At 46.7% G+C, this 17,458-nt stretch overlaps 1 protein-coding gene across 1 annotated transcript; it reads right to left on the bottom strand.

The window, feature by feature from the left end:
* Positions 1–4,882: 4,882 nt before the first annotated feature.
* LOC100285108 (uncharacterized) lies at positions 4,883–10,326 on the bottom strand. The gene is made up of 15 exons (NM_001372175.1): positions 10,203–10,326; positions 8,946–9,066; positions 8,700–8,853; positions 8,540–8,620; positions 8,340–8,451; positions 8,104–8,230; positions 7,879–8,017; positions 7,273–7,390; positions 7,011–7,195; positions 6,675–6,890; positions 6,421–6,586; positions 6,198–6,336; positions 5,962–6,112; positions 5,452–5,856; positions 4,883–5,335 (listed from the first exon to the last, which is right to left on the bottom strand). Exons 1-15 carry the CDS (start codon positions 10,267–10,269, stop codon positions 5,102–5,104), a joined length of 2,415 nt encoding a protein of 804 aa, NP_001359104.1. The 5' UTR covers positions 10,270–10,326; the 3' UTR covers positions 4,883–5,101.
* Positions 10,327–17,458: the final 7,132 nt, after the last annotated feature.

Here is a 17,458-nt window from a genome sequence, read left to right as displayed (position 1 = left end):
GAGCACCGGACTGTCCGGTGGTGCACCGGACAGTGTCCGGTGCGCCAGACTGACTCAGGCGAACTGGCCGCTCTCGGGAATTTACCGGCGATGTACGGCTATAATTCACCGGACTGTCCGGTGTGCACCGGACTGTCCGGTGAGCCAACGGTCGGGCGGGCCAACGGTCGGCCGCGCGATTTGCGCAGGACACGTGGCCGAGCCAACGGCTAGAAGGGGGCACCGGACTGTCCGGTGTGCACCGGACATGTCCAGTGCGCCAACGGCTCTCTGGCGGCCAACGGTCAGCTGCGCCGTTTTAGGAAAGAAATCGGGCACCGGACAGTGTCCGGTGTGCACCGGACTGTCCGGTGCACCAGTCGACAGAAGGCAAGATCAGCCTTCCAGATTTGCTCTCAACGGCTCCTAGCTGCCTTGGGGCTATAAAAGGGACCCCTAGGCGCATGGAGGAAAAAACCAAGCATTCCTACAACATTCCTAAGCACCAAGACATCGATTCCGCACATTTGGTTCATTGTGATAGCATCTAGAGCTCTTGTTAAGTTGTGAACTCATTGAGTGGTGTTGCGAGCTCTTGTTGCGACTTGTGTGCGTGCTGTTGCTCTGATTTTGAGTCTTGTGTGCGTTGCTAGTTCCTTCCTTACTCCGTATTTCTTTGTGAATCTCAAGTGTAAGGGCGAGAGGCTCCAAGTTGTGGAGATTCCTCGCAAACGGGATATTGAAAGGCAAAGCAAAACACCGTGGTATTCAAGTTGGTCTTTGGACCGCTTGAGAGGGGTTGATTGCAATCCTCGTCCGTTGGGACGCCACAACGTGGAGTAGGCAAGCGTTGGTCTTGGCCGAACCACGGGATAAACCACTGTGTCATCTCTGTGTTTGATCTCTTGTGGTATTGTGTTTTGTTGAGACTCCTCTCTAGCCACTTGGCGATTATTGTGCTAACACTTAACAAGTTTTTGTGGCTATAAGTTTAAGTTTTACAGGATCACCTATTCACCCCCCCCCTCTAGGTGCTCTCATCTGCGCCCTAGGTTGGGCGGCGTGGAAGCTCCTCCGAAGCCGAGGTCGAGTCTATCTTCCGTGGCCGAGGTCGAGTCCGAGCCCCCGGGTCGGGCGAGGCGGAGACCGTCGGCTGAGGTCAGGGCGTAGTCCAAGCCCTGGGGTCGGGCGGACCAGAGTTCGTCGTCTTCTGGGGCTGAGCCCAAGTCCGAGCCCTGGGTCGGGCGGAGCGGAGTTCGTCGTCTTCTGGGGCTGAGCCCAAGTCCGAGCCCTGGGTCGGGCGGAGCGGAGTTCGCTGTCTTCCGGGGCTTAGCCCAAGTCCGAGCCCTGGGTCGGGCGGAGCGGAGTTCGCCGTCTTCCGGGGCCTAGCCCAAGTCCGAGCCCTGGGTCGGGCGGAGCAGAGTTCGCCGTCTTCCGGGGCCTAGCCCGAGTCCGAGCCCTGGGTCGGGCGGAGCGGAGTTTCCTATGGTGCCTGCGGCCGGGCCTGACTGCCTGTCAGCCTCACTCTGTCAAGTGGCACCGCAGTCGGAGCGGCGCAGGCGGCGCTGTCTCTCAGTCGGGCCGGTCAGTGGAGCGGCGAAGTGACGGCGGTCACTTCGGCTCTGTCGGCTGGGGGGCGCGTCAGGATAAAGGCGTCAGGCCACCTTTGCATTAAACGCTCCTGCGACTTGGTCGGTCGGTGCGGCGATTTGGTCAGGGTTGCTTCTTGGCGAAGACAGGGCCTCGGGCGAGCCGGGAACACGTTCGCCGCTGGAGGGGGGCCTCGGGCGAGACGGAGATCCTCCGGGGTCGGCTGCCCTTGTCCGAGGCTAGGCTCGGGCGAGGCGTGATCGAGTCCCTCGTATGGACCGATCCCTGATTTAATCGCACCCATTAGGCCTTTGCAGCTTTATGCTGATGGGGGTTACCAGCTGAGAATTAGGAGCCTTGAGGGTACCCCTAATTATGGTCTCCGACACATAGTAAGCCAATAAAAAGACCAAGAAAAAGGGTTCAAATAAAGGAGCAAAGGGATAAACGAAGGCACCCTGGTCTGGCGCACCGGACTGTCCGGTGTGCCACCGGACAGTGTCCGGTGCACCAGGGGACTCCAACGCAAACTTCGCACCTTCGGGAAAACTCAGAGCCGACGCGCTATAATTCATCGGACTGTCCGGTGTACACCGGACAGTGTCCGGTGCTCCAGAAATGAAGCGACTCTGAACTCGCCCGCTTCGGGAATTCTCCAACGACTAGTCCGCTATAATTCATCGGACATGTCCGGTATACACCGGACTGTCCGGTGTGACAGCGGAACAACGACTACTTCGGCGCCAACGGTCACCTGCAGCGGCATTAAATGCGCGCCAGAGCGCGCAGAAGGCAGGCACGCGCGACATGGCGCACCGGACACTCTACAGTACATGTCCGGTGCGCCACCGGACATCCAGGCGTGCGCAGCAGTCAGTGCTCCAACGGTCGGGTGACGTGGCTGGCGCACCGAACATGTCCGGTGTGCACCGGACAGTCCGGTGCACCATGCGACAGACAGCCTTCATCAACGGCTAGTTTTTGGTTGGTGGCTATAAATACCACCCCAACCGGCAACTTCAAGGTGTGGGAGCCCAAGCAACATTCCAAGTCATCTAGTTGACATACTCAAGCCCTCCCAACCACATATATTCATTGATCCATCCTATACACAAGATTTAGTCCACTACAACCAACACAAGTGCCACAAAAGAGAGAGCAAGCAATTGAGCTACTCAATTGAGTTTAGCCCTAGCGCCTTGTGAGATTCATTGAGAGATAGTGTGTGCTACATCTTTGTGTTCATTTGTGCGTGGAGTATTGACTCCCATCGAACTTCCTCCAAAGTTTTGGAGGCTTGTAAAAGCTAGCAAGAGACACCAAAGAGTGTGGTGGTCCTTGTGGGATCGAGAGTGATCCTTGAGAAGAAGAAGAGCTCACCGATCCTTGTGTGATCGGGGGAGAGAGGGAAAGGGTTGAAAAAGACTCGTCCTTAAGTGGACTCCTCAACGGGGACTAGGCCTTCGAGGGCCGAACCTCGGTAAAACAAATCACCCGTGTCCATTGTGTTTATTGCTTGTGATTTGTTTGTTTTCCCTTGCTCTAAGTTTTCTTGCACCATTATTTGCTAATATTATTTAGTGTTGCTTCAAGTTAAATTCCCATTTAGTGAAGCAACACGTTGCAAGAAAGAACTTGACCTAGTGCTCTTCTCATCTAAGGCTTCTTGCTTTGTTATTCTATAACTTATTAATTGTATTGATTTATCACTCCCGTATTATTTAGCAATACTCTTTTCAAGTAAGAACTTAGTTTGTATACTCCTATATTTGTATATCTTGTTCTAACCACTAATCAAGGGATCTAGTTGAGGGATAAAGTTTTAATTTTCAGGTTTCGCCTATCCACCCCCCTCTAGGCGACTTTCATGCTCTCGGGTGGCGCGGACCTGTTCATGCAGTGGAGGATCCGTGGGAATGGTAGACATGCAAGGTTTACGAGAAACATATGTCGTGTGGTTAGAGATCCTCAGCTGAGTAAATCGATTCGGATCGCCGTTATATCCCCGGAGAGTGGAGACTTGATCTCCGACCTACAACCTAAGTCAGGATGTGAACCTCATGAATAAAAATGATGTTGTATTGATGAGATGGTGAAATTAGACCAGGTACAAACAGAGTCTATTAATACTTAATCAAGCATTAAAATATTGAAAGTAAGGACTCACTTTAGTAAGCTATTTCTGCAAAAGTCTTTAAGTTGATTCTCGCTAAAAGCCTCTCCTTGATTCCTAAATCCAGCATACCCTTGAGAGTCTTTTCTTTAGTCGGGTAAGTCTTGCTGAGTAATTCCATACTCAGGGTTTTATTCCCTATTGTTTTTCAGGATATAACTTTGTGCTGCTGTGATGGTGTTAAGTGCCGGTGGGCTCGACCTTCTCATATAAGTATACCCCGTCTTTATCTTCTTATTGAGGATGGTCACTTGAGCTAGCATATATTTCAAACTTATACTTTTATAATCACTCCAATAAAATAATGTAAATTTTTTGTAACCTGTAAAATTTGGTAATAAGATTTCCGCTGCAAAAATGTTGTGTGTGTGATTGGTGTTACTTAATCCCGCGGTTCTGGTTATAAGTGGTTTATCTGATGTCCTTGGGGCAATCGGACGGATCCTGTTAAGTTATCTGGTGCACATGCATGACTATCTGAGGTCTTTAGGACAAGGACAGGTGCATGTGGGCCCGATACCTTGGGAGGTTCTGCCACACACAGTGTCTTAGCTCTATATTCGAGACAGGAGACTAGCTGATTGGTCACTTTAATTTATTGAATGCTCTGATTTGTACAATGAATATGGTAAGACACATGTTTTAGACATGATCACTGTATTATGTTGTGTTTTAGTTGTGTCTTATATTTTGAGTACCGTGCAGCAGTGTCTAGATTGTACATGCTCTTATAGGAAGATAAGATACCTTTGGATTGTCAAAGATCTGTTAGACTGTGTTCAGCGGTCTCCTCTATATTCCCCCCCCCCCCTATATCCCATTCACGTGTCACGTCAGTAATCTCTCTCCCTCCATATCTCTACCCTCTTCAGCGGTCTCCTCTATATTCCTCTCCTTATATATATTCCCAACCCAACCGTATCCGCACCGGTAGCTTTCGGACCATATCGCGTGCGAGCATGAAGGAGAAGTGATCGGCCGCCGCGGGATAGCGTTCCTCTGTATCTAGAGGGAGAGGGAAGAATGCTACCGGGTAGAGGGGCTCGTAGAGAGAACCTGTGACATTTAGCGTTCAACTGTAGCCGCTGAAGTAGCGAGGGGAAGCAGTAGAGGGAAGCGTTGAAGACAGTCTTAGGAAGATTGCAAGGTAACTGCAAACCACTAATTAATTAGACTGAATCACTGAACTAAAGCTTGTAGAGTAGGTACAAAGACAGGCAAAAATCCCGTATCACGTTGCATGGGAAAAAAATGGGCGTCTCTCAAGAACCATCACGTGACTTGAACCAGGCAGTCACCGATATCATCACATTCCTAGTAAAGCGGGAGCTAGCTAGACTTGAAAACAAATCCGAAAGCCTAAAGCTCGTCCTTGTCGTAGGACGACGGCTCCGGCTCCGGCTCCTTCTCCTCCACCTCCGGCTGCTCCTCGGCCTCGTCCTCCTCCACGGTCGCGTCGGGGCTCAGGTCCAGGCCCTTCTGCACCGACTTGTAGATGCTGGACGCGAACTCCTTGGGGTCGGGGAGGTTGAACCCGCTCTCCATCAGGGCCGTCTGGTACACCAGCCTCGCCGTGTGCTTCAGCTCCTCGCTCTGTTGTTGTTTTACGTTGCAATCAACACGAACAAACGAATCAACATCCTCCCACGTATGCGGGTTCGTGTGTGTGCCCCTTACGAGCAAATCAAAGTGCAGGTAAGGTAAGGTACCTCGTTGTCCTGGGCGACCTTGTCGCGGAGCTCCTTGATGATGGGGTGCCTGGGGTTGATCTCGAGCACCCTCTTGCCGCGCATGTACGCCTGCTTGCTCGAGTCCGACAGGGTCTGCGCCTGCATGATCTTCTCCATGTTGGCGCTCCACCCGTACTTGGAGGTGACCACGACGCAGGGGGTGTCGTGCAGCCGGTTGCTGATCTTCACCGAGTCCACGTTCTCGCTCTCCAGGGCCTTCTTCCACCAGTCAGTCAGCTCCTTGAACGACTCCTTGAGCTCCTTGAGCTTCGAGTCCTTGCCCAGCTTCAGTCCCTCCTTGGACACGTTCTGGAACTTCTTGTCCTCGTAGTCCATCAGGTACTGCATCAGGTACTCGTCCACGGGGTCGGTGAAGAAGATGACCTGCACAAACAAAAAAATCAAGCGACAGCGTTACTTCCCACAAGCTGTATTCCAGATCTCAGACACTATAATGGAAGTGGATAAACCACCAGCAGCATAAAATACCTCGTAGTTCTTCTTGGTTAGCCTCTCGAGGAATGGAGACTTCTCCAGCTGCTCTTTGCTGCTTCCCGTGATGTAGAAGATGTCTTTCTGCCCTGACTTCATCCGTGAGATGTACTCGTCAAGGGAGGCAAGTTTGCCATCCGACTTGGTACTGAAGCAAGCAGCAAATATGAGGTACAGTTCTCTTTTACCCAAAACTTAAAGAAGAGTAGGACAATTCTGCTGGACAAACCAACCTCTCAAATCTAAGAAGCTTCGCAAGGCGGTTTCTGTTAGTCGCGTCTTCGATGATACCCAGCTTGATTGATTTGCCAAACTCATTCCAGAACTTGGCGTACTGGCCCTTCTTCTCCTCCATCTCGCTTTTCTCTTCATCTGATTAGAGAAAAATCTTTTCAGTACTTTAAAGATAATTACAGAGTATGTGACTTGCATTCACTGCGGAAAACCCAATCTTACCTGTCTTATCCTTGTTGCTGTACTCATCAGGGTCTTCTTCAGCAAGTTTCCTGATCATGTCAAGGGCTTTGCGGATCAGCTTCTTCTTGATGGTCTTGAGACTGCTATGTTGTTGAAGCATTTCTCGTGACACGTTCAGGGGCAGCGTGTCCGAGTCAACAATACCCTACAGATAAAACCACTGTAAGGTTTAGCCTGCTATGACATCAGATTGAATTGAATAGTACGCGTTTCTTGAAACAGTAATACAGTACCTTCAAAAAGCTCAGGTACTTGGGAAGAAGATCATCAAATTCGTCAGAGATGAAAACTCTCCTAACATACAACTTGAGGTTTGACTTGTTACTGTTGTAGTAACTCTCATAGAGATCATGTGGAGCCTTCGGGGGGATAAAGAGCAAAGCTTTGAACTCAACATCTCCTTCGGCAGTGAAGTGGCTCCAACCCATAGGCTTGTCATCACCGAAGTCCTGAAAAAAGAATTGTTAAGTTATATACAAATATTTATCAAACAAGGTGTACAAGCAAAGCTTTCTTTGGCAAAAACAAATGTTGAGTACTACTAACTAATCCATTGCTACAGTATTTACCTTGGCTAGTGAATGGTAAAACTTCGAGTATTCTTCATCGGTAACCTCCTTTGGGCTGCGAAGCCATACAGCCTTCACATCATTCAGAAGTTCCCACTCAGAAGTAGTCTCCTTTATTGTCTTGGTCTTGGGCTTTTTCTCTTTCTCTTCGTCTTCTTCTGTCTCTTCCTCTGTAGTTTCTGGAGCTGTTAAGAAACACTTGATGCATTAGCACCCCCCACACAACTACCACCTCAGCAGAATAATTTCAGTAAAGACTTACTTGAATCCTCTTCTTCACTTGTCTCATCCTCATCAGTTGGCACTTCAACATCAACCTCCTTGGTCGACCACAAATAGATAGGGAAGTTGATGAACTCAGAGTACTTCTTCACCAAATCCTGCATAAAAGAGAAATCAAATTAGACACTTGTAACAACAGATGCACAAACAAATAGACTTGTCTTATAAAGTCTACAAGAGATGCAGGGTGGAGCAGACACAGTGACAGAGGTTGGTTCGAACCCGACCGCTCTCTAACCCAAATAGTGGACAGGGAAAACAAGTTCGCCTACATGTTTCACTTGTTCTCACATAGTAACACAAAATTATCTCATGATTAATGAATGCACTCAGTGGAAATGGAAAATTATTGCAAGGGACAGTCTGTAAAAATGAAACATATTAACCACATGACTTCCGAAAAGATCTGAACTAAATTCCTAGTGAGCACAGTTGGTGTCATGTCCAAGTCTAATAAAAGATGTCGATTTAGATAACATCATAACACTGTTGGACTTCAAGTTAACAGCTAAAAACTACATCAGTGCCTATTGTATTTTGCAGAAACCAATTAACCCAAATAAAATACAAGTGAATGTATTGATACCTTTAGCTTATCCTCTTCCAAGTACTCCTTGGCCTCATCTCGCAGATGCAATCTTATCTCAGTTCCACGGCCAAGGGGCTCATTCCATGTATCCTCAGAGATGGCAAATGATCCATCAGCTTTTGATTCCCACACATACCTAAAAGAGTGCAACACCACAATAATGTGACACAAGTAAATAGGTAAATCAAGAAATGAACAAAAAAACAGCCAGCAATGTCTTACTGTTTATCATCATTGTGCTTGCTGACCACTTCAACATAGTCAGCAACCAAGTACACAGAGTAGAAGCCAACACCAAACTGTCCAATAAGATTGAGGTCACCTCCAGACTGCATCTTTTCCACAAAAGCTGCAAAAATATCAAACAGTTCAAATTATTTGAGAGGATAATCTTTATTATTATAAATAAACAAATATTGTGAGTGCAGTAATCAGCTGGAAAGATGAAAAGGCAGTACCTGAAGTGCCAGATTTAGCAATCGTTCCAAGGTTCTTAATAAGATCTTCCTTGGTCATACCAATACCCCTATCCCGAATGGAGAGGATTTTCTTCTCTTTGTCCAACTTAATCTGCATAAGCATAGATTTGATGCCTTGAGGTCTGATTCTAAAGCATTGCCCAACAGAAAAAAAAACAGCTCTCAACATTGAAATCTACCTGAATCTCAAGCTTTGCAGTGTCCCCTTCACCCAGAACTTCCTTATCAGTAAGGGAAAGGAACCTAATCTTATCCAACGCCTACAGACATGCAGAACACCCAGTTAATTTCGAGCATCCACAATGCAGAACAAACACAGGGGTCAGATGTAATACATACATCAGAGGCATTAGATATGAGCTCCCTCAGGAAGATATCCTTGTTGCTGTAGAGTGAGTTGATGATGATGTCCATGAGTCTGGAAACCTCAGCTTGGAACTCAAACTTCTCGGCTGAGCTCCTGAGAGTCTTCCTAGAGATAGACTCGGCTTCCCTGCACGCAACAAAATCATATTGTTCATAAAAGTATCGATGATATGACAAGACAGTAACAACCAGCACTGATTGGCAGAAGGCTATGTGCACCTCTGGGCAACCTCAGAGTCGGTGGACAGGCCATGAGGGACAGCACCAAACTTCTCCTCTACCTTCGGTGGGTTAGCCAAGTCATGGCTGCTCTCCTCGGCATTCACTTGTAGCTTCTTAGCTGCAGTATAGGCAGGGTCAGAACAAGATTGAAATTCTATAAGGATTAGAAGATTGAACTTGCAGTAATATGTAGAGTTTTGGTGTGCAGGTACAGCACAGTAAATGGAAATGAAATCAGAGCTGCCACTAGACTACAAGGTCCTTATAATTCAACAAGAGTAGTATGATAGGGACATGTGCAGTGAGTCCTCAAATTTACTAAGGTACCGTTTGGTTCAAATATTTGTAACGTAATAGGTAAGTGATAACGTTAAGGTAGGGTTTGGTTACTAGGGACTAATTTTTAGTCCCTTCATTTTATTCCACTTTAGTCTATAAATTGCAAAATATGGAAACTATAACTCTATTTTACTTTCCATATTTGACAATTTAGTGACTAAAATGGAATAAATTGGAGGCACTAAAAATTAGTCTCTAAAACCAAACACCCCCTAAATCATGTTTGTTTTAGTCCAACCGTAATCAGATACCATACTAAAAATTGATACCGGACTATTCAAACTTGTGAGTGTAAACCATTACCATTACCCTTTATGTTACATTTCGTGAACCAAACAGCACCTAAGATCCAGGTAGGTGGAAGCTAAAAATGGATGAAGTTACAGGTCTAAACCCCATTAAACCCAAACGGAACAAACCACATGCTCATCACCAGAAATGGAAAACGTAGAGGGCCCCCATGACGGATCTGAGAACTAGCTAACAATCTCGAACTCCAAACAAACCCTGCCATTACATTGGATCGAAGAGACCAGGAGCCGCTCACCTCCCCCATCTAGCGGCAATTCTAGACGCGAGATCTACCAACAAAATGGAATGAAATTTTCTAGCAGAAATCGAATCTAGTGACACCATCCTCTGCATTCTGCTCCAACGAATCTAGCAGCTACTCCTGACTCTTTCCGGCCGGAAATTTGCCGCACGATCCATCATACGGGGTGCTTATAAACAGACAGACGGGACAGAAAACACTGCGCAAAACTAACATGGACCGACGGGGAGAGCCCGCCAGTGATCGGACGAGACGGAACCTGCCATCAATCGCCTCGAGAACAGTGGGATCGACAAACCACGCACACAGAAAATATGAACAAAAAAGAAAAATCTGGAGATCTCCGGCGCGCGGGGACATGCCTGGGTCGGGGAGTGTGGTGAGGAGAAAGAGGAGGAGGAGCGTGGAGGAGAGCGCCCACTTGCGCATCGTCGCCTCTCCTGGATATCGCTTCACTCTGTGGAGCACCACGGACACCACCAGTGCAGTGATGAGTTCGTCGCGCTCTGCGCCGGAGACGAAAGGCCTTTTTAAAATGGGCCGGGGCCAGGAGACCCGTGCACCCGGTCCACGCGGGCGCGATCGGGCCACGTGGACAAGCGGACGGCGCCGATTGCGTCTGGTCCACGTGGCGGTTTCTAACTGGGCGACTCCAGCGGACTTGACGTGGTACGTGAGCGGAGGGGGCCTCTGCCGTCCGATGGGGAGATCTGCGTGCTCCAAGGGCTGGGATCTCTTGTATGCGCCTTGAATGGTTAACACGTGGAGTGATTCGATTGGACAGAAGCCGGGCACCCACGTCGATTGTGCTGCTAGAAAGTTCGAAGCGACAATCGAGCGTGCTCAACCGGATAAAACAGGAGAGGGGAGTTGTGGTTGTAGTGGGGCTAGACCGCTAGAGCGACGAAGGGACCACAAGTCAGTCAACGGGCGTCGACGAGTGGGCGGTCGATGGCCATGCTTGAAGCTTGTTTCGTTAAAATGTGATTAAAGGGAATGGAAAGAAATAAACTGATTTTTCTGTTAATTCTCTCCAATTCTCGTCTAACCAGATAAATCCTAAGAGCCAGTTTAAAAACTCAAATCCCCTCTAAGATTGAAGGAGAACTGAACTAGTTTCTCTTTTAATCTCCTCCAGTCCCGAAGGAGATTTGAGTTACCAAACTAATTCTAATGTGTTGGATCTTAATCCTAATTGTGTCGTCAGCCGTTCGTTAGCCTCATGTGTCTTGTACCTAAAGCTAATGCAAAGTCTCGTACAAATCACACGCTGCACACGGCCTAGCTAACAATATTTCTTCGGCCTTTTAAGAGTTTTATTATTTAATTAAAAATAGTACCAGCACTAATGTTTTAATCAAAGGATTTAATTGTGAGAGATATAAACCGCTTACAGATTAGATTAGATTAGCTTCCCCTCCTTTAAAAGACAGGGGTTTTCATTTATCGGAGAAAAACAGATACGGACAAACTGCATGTCCACTATAACCACCATGTGTGCGTAGGCTGGTGGATCCATGAATTAAAGACAACCAAGTCAAGATTATCAAGTGCTAATAAGTATAGCTAATTTCATATAAAATATATGTATATTTGGACTTAATAACTATAGATAATTTCATATAAAATACATGTATATTTAGACTTAGACATAAGCAGGCGAGGCAGCCTAGGCTGCAACCTACGGTGTCTGGGTGCTGAGTCTGCCACTGTGTAGGCTCATTCCATCGTTTAGGTATTCCACTGTGTCGGCCTCCTTCGGTGAAGTCCGTTCATCGTTCTTCCTTCCCAAGCCTTCGAGCTTTTCGCCAATAACCATCTCCCTCTTGGTGTGTTCTCCCGACATCACTTCGAGTTGTTAGACTCTAATGAAGCACCGGCCTCTGATACCAATTGAAAGTCGCCTAGAGGGGGTGAATAGGCGAAACTAGAAATTTACAAACTTTAAACATGCACTATGCTCGGGGTTAGTGTTAGAAATAATTCGGAGTGCGGAAGATAGTTCTCCTTGCTATGAGTTGCTCAATCAATGCGGATAACCTTGTGAGCAAACTCAAATCAATATGAGCAAGGGAACTTTTAGAGAGAGGAAAGAAGGGAAACAAATCGAGTGGAGATCAACACAAATGAACACGGCGATTTGTTTACCGAGGTTTGGTTCCAAAAATCCTAGTCCCCGTTGAGGAGGCCATAAAGGTCGGGTCTATTCCAACCCTTTCCCTCTCTCAATCGGTCACACACACCGGTCGAGTGCTTCTTCTTAATCACTTGGGTCACTAAGACCCCACAAGGATCACCATACACTTAGGTGTCTCTTGCTAGCTTTACAAAGCACTTAGAAGAATTAGATTGAGAAGGAAAAACAATCCAAGCAATAAAAGAGACACTAAACACCCACTCTTAAGTCACTAAGCAATTGAGTTGATTTTGAGGTTTGGAGAGGATTTGATCTTTTGATTGTGTCTTGGAATGTAGGCTTTTGCTCTTGTATTGAATGTGGAGTTTAGAAAACTTGGATGGCTTTGAATGGTGGTGATTAGGAGGTATTTATAGCCCCAACAACTATTCTAGTCGCTGTTGTCGATGGCACACCGGACAGTCCGGTGGTGCACCGGACATGATATTGTTCACTGTCCGTGCCTGCCACGTCAGCAGACCGTTAGGGTTTGGAGCGGTTGACTGTTGAAGTCCTTTGTTTTCTTACGGCACCGGACAGTCCGGTAGCACACCGGATAGTCTGGTGCGTTCTGACTTCGCAGCTCTGACTTCTGCACTGTGTACTGTGCACTGTTCACCACAGTCGACCGTTGGGCGCAGTTGATCGTTGCTCCGTTGGCTCGCCGGACATGTCCGGTGCACACCGGTCAATCCGATGAATTATACCGGAATGACTCTGAAAAACCCGAAAGCGGCCAGTTCGTGGGGGTGCTTGGCCTGGGCACCAGACAGTGTCCGGTGCGCCACTGGTAGCACCAACGCTTGTCTTTGCTCCAAACTTTGTTGAGTTCCCAACTTATTTTCTTTGTTGGTTTGTGTTGAACTTTATGCACCTGAGATAAATGACAACTAGGCAAACTAGTTAGTCCACGTGGTTTGTGATGGACATCAAATACCAACATCGATTATAAGAGATGGTTAAGTCCATTTCCCTTTCAGTTCAAACCCAGCTAAAGCTAGATATTAACTAATTAACTGACTAACTATTATCTCTAGAGGTTTGGGACAGCTCTGAAGGCTATTGGCAGGGCCTCAATCCATTCTACACACTATGGCACATAGGCCCACACTATCAGTACATCATGGCTAGAGTTATTGGGTTATTCGCTTTAGATTAAAGCCGGTTGTTTAGAATGCTGCAACTGCAATCCATAGAGACAAAAACATTGTAGAAGCAATAGGAGCTAGTTGTAGGATATAGGACACCAGCTAGAGGGGGGTGAATAGACGGTTTTGACTAAAATCAAAAACACTAGAGAAATTTAATCAATATGACAAGAGGTATAAATTCTCTAGTGATAGCAAGTAAACAATCTATGAGAATCAACTAAGGTGATTGTATACTTAAAGAACAATATGCAAAATACTAATCACTTGCATGACAATAAATAATGCAAGAAAATAAAGACACCGGATTTTATCCCGTGGTATCGGTGATTTGCCGATCATCCCTAATCCACGTTGAGGTGGACTTCAAGCTCTCACTTGCTCCTCTATCAAGACACAGCTTGATCTTTGAGCCAAGTGGACAAGAAAGCACTCAATACCTCGTTTCCACTAATGTCACCTTTGCCGCTCCGATGAGGTAGGTGCGAACCCCTCACAATCGACGCCGCGGCTCCTCCACAATCTTCTTGGAGAGCTCGACGGAGACAACACTCGAGCCGTCTAGGAGGCGGTAACCTCCAAGAGTAACAAGCCGATGACGCTTGCTCGGTGTACCACCTAGTGCCTCAAGAATCACCAATGGATGCAAATGCACTAGGAACACTCAATCTCTCACTAGAATGCAATCTCAAGCAAGGAGTGTGAGAGAATGAGTTGGAGGATCACAAATGAGCTCAATGTGTGCAAGGAATGGCCAAGAGAGCCCTCACACACGAGCTCCCCTTCTATTTATAGCACTCCACTCAAATCCAACCGTTATGTGCAGACAACACATTCTGTGCACACGCGGACGGTCCGCGCCCTAAGGCTGGAAGGTCCGTCGTACACATAACGACTATTTTTCCCATTTGAAAACTGTCAGAGCTATCAGAAAAGTGAGGTCCGGACAGTCCACCAACCTTGGTCGGACCGTTCGCAACCTGGCAACTTGGAGCACCAAAGCTCTAACCAAGAGGAGTTAACACATGCAGACCGTTCGCCCTACACGGCCGGACGGTCCGTGACCTGGGAGTCAGTACTGTCCAGGCTTATCCTCCGGACAGTCCGTAGTACAAATCCCAAAAACCACACAGTCCCTGCCCAAACCAATTTGGCACCTGCGGATAGTCCACCCTACAAGGCCGGACGGTCCGCACAATAATACAGGGACTTTGCCGAGAGCAACCTTCTCTGGTCAGGACTACGGACAGTCCAGCCCCAAGGCCCGGACGGTCCGCGGTACAATTGAACAGGACCAGTCCAAAGTAAACCTACTTCGGACCCCACTGGAGGATCACGGACGGTCTACCCACATGGCCCGGACGGTCTGCACTAGTAATTTTCAAACACACTTTTGAAAAGATTTTTAACTCTTGAAATTGGAAGCGTTGTTAGTCCTCATGCAAATGCAACCACTAGATGATCTATGAGGCACTAAGTTTGACACAGACAAACGCCATTGACCCCTCTTAATAGTACGACCATCTAGCCTACTAATCCGGTCAAATAACTTCTCTAAACTCCTGGAGACCGGCAAAAACAAAACCTATGTTATACCTTTGCCTTCACTTGATCCACAACCAATGCTTATAAATCTCCAAAATTTTCTGTTCTATGTGGTCCAACCATGCATTCTTATTTCTCCAAGAACCGTTAGTCCACAAACATTTGTCATTAATTACCAAAACATCATTAAGGGGCCTAGATGATTCACAATCTCCCCCTTTTTGGTAATTGATGATAATACTACACATTATATCCAAGAGAAGTTTTGTTTTTCACTCCCTCATACCTTAGGTATAAGGAGGATTTTAGAGATGAGTTTCATAAGACTTATCTTGATTTGAAGTTCCGTCCGAGAGATAGATAAATCCCAATAAAACTCAGAATGTAGGAATAGCTCCCCCTATGTGTGTGCATGATATTTCTAGTTGAAGATACAACACACATAATCGATCGGAGTTTTGATGGAGATCTTCCTACAGTCATGGTTATCGAGGCATACAAGAAGTAATATGTCAAGTAAGCGCAGCAAATTTAATCACTCATCGATCAACCATTCACAGAATAATTCAAACTAATTTAAACATAAGATTTAACACACATAATTCAACCCACAGAATATTACAAATATTTGTCCACAACCATAAGACGTAGTTCACCAATTGCATGAGACATAAAGTTCAAATAGTAACCAAGTGCATAAGACATAACATAGAAAACATGCACATGCATAGTCTTAATGTCCACATGAGCGAGCTCCCCCTGAAAATGAAATTTCCAACTTCTCTTCTCTTCTTAATGTCCACATGAGCGAGCTCCCCTTGAAAATGAAATTTCCAACTTCTCTTCTCTTCTCTCCCCCTTTGGCATCAATTGCCACAAAGGAGGGGCCTCACTGACCACCAGGTGGAGGATACATGCTATAATAATGAGTGCTCAAGGTGTCAAAGAAAGAGGAGAACTGCCCAAAGTCCTGCTGGAGCTGCTGCTGCCTCTGACTTATATCTTGAATGCTTTCATTGGTAGATAGATTGTCAAACTGACTAGACAGAGCCCCCATATTGTCCTGAAAACTCTGCTGCATGTTGTTTAGTCTGGTCATGATGAGATCAGTGACATGGTCTTGGATGTGACTGCGAAATTCAGAAAGCTCAGAGTTGGTCACATCCAAGTTATCATCAAAGCGAGATTGCATGGCACCATGCGCTGGTCCATATGGGTCATCATTCCTTGGAAACGGCCATCCATGTGGGTCTGAAGCCCTTGCTGCATGTTCTGAAAGTAAGGGTCAAAATAGCTTGGACCAGGCTGCCAGTACTATTGAGGCTGAGGAGGAGGTGGAGGAGGAGGCATCTGCTCTGCATCAGCTTCAGGAGCTTCTCCTGCATCATAACCAGCTTCTTCCTCATCATCTGGGAAGGGAGTAAGAGGCCTGGTGAGGAACCCAATCTCATTCTTGAAGGGCCTAAAATGTGTGTGAACTATCTCACAGTGCCCCTCAAATCTAGTCTTGGCTTTAATGAGAGCCATAATGTATGGAGCATAGGCTGAGTTCTGGTTCTTGTCCATTTTGAGGTCATTTAATTGTCTCATCATGAATAGCACAACATTCATTACCTCACCATGCATGACATGGTGGATAATGTTTCAGAACTTGTCTCTAATTTTGCTCTTGTCTCCACTCTTGGGAAGAATTGTGACTCTGGCAATTTTTGTTAATCACAGCAGGATGATGCCTCAATCCTGCTGTCTCACCAAACCTCCTAGGAATTCTCAGCCTTGCTGGCTCATAGAATTGCACAAATTCTTCAAATTTATCTCCAGTGTACAAATCAATCCTAGCTGAAATGGTACCATAATCCAGATTGTTTGCAGCAGCAAATTCAGCAAATGTTGCAGAATACCTTTTGAAACCAGTCATCCATGTGATGGATTCCTCATCGATATCAATCTCAGCAGTGGCTAGGAATTGTTTTACAACCATCTCACTGAAATCGGTCCTCTGACCCGTAAAGTGATAGAGACCACATGCCTCAAATTTTAGAATCAGGTCCTCTATAACTGATTGACCCAGCATAAAAGTCCAATCTATCACTTGATGCTTGTGAAAGTTGGTATCCATCAGTGTGCCCCAGAAGACATCAAATTCAAGCTGAGTGTGAAAGAACTGAATATTGGTGTCTGAGGGCAGAGCATACTGATTGACAGTCCTCCTGGAGCAATATTCTGCCATAGAGAATCTCCTCTTTGGATAAGTCCATCCTGTGATGTCAATCGGATAGTCAGGATGAGTATGCGGAACATCTTCTGTGTCCATAGAGACGCTACCCCCAGCTGAAGATTGGGCCTCTGAGTCTATGGTTGGATTATAGTCTGCATCGTCTGCACGAGGCTGTTTTGATTTGAAACGACCAGCAAGCTTCTTCCGAAGACCACCCAACCACTGCAATAGATGTGAGAAATAACCATAGGTGAATTGTTGATAACGCCACAATCATAGAGAAAGAAGGTGCAACTTTCTGTCAGGGGCCGGACAGTCCGCGCTAGGGGGCCGGACTGTTCGCGCCAGGGGTCCGGACTGTCCGCGCCAAACTGGCGGACGGTTCGCGACCGTCCAGGGGCGATTTTCTAGAACCCTAGTTGCCCCATCCATTCAATCGACGATTCAACAGAAAATAACCATCCAAACTCGTTCAAATTTTTGCACAACATTCACAATGAGTAACACTAGCAATTCCACCAATCATATTTG

This window comes from Zea mays, chromosome 6, assembly GCF_902167145.1.
Source record: "Zea mays cultivar B73 chromosome 6, Zm-B73-REFERENCE-NAM-5.0, whole genome shotgun sequence".
Lineage (NCBI taxonomy): Eukaryota > Viridiplantae > Streptophyta > Magnoliopsida > Poales > Poaceae > Zea > Zea mays.
The sequence above is the reverse complement of the archived record's forward strand: the minus strand, read 5'-3'. Positions and strand labels throughout refer to the sequence as shown.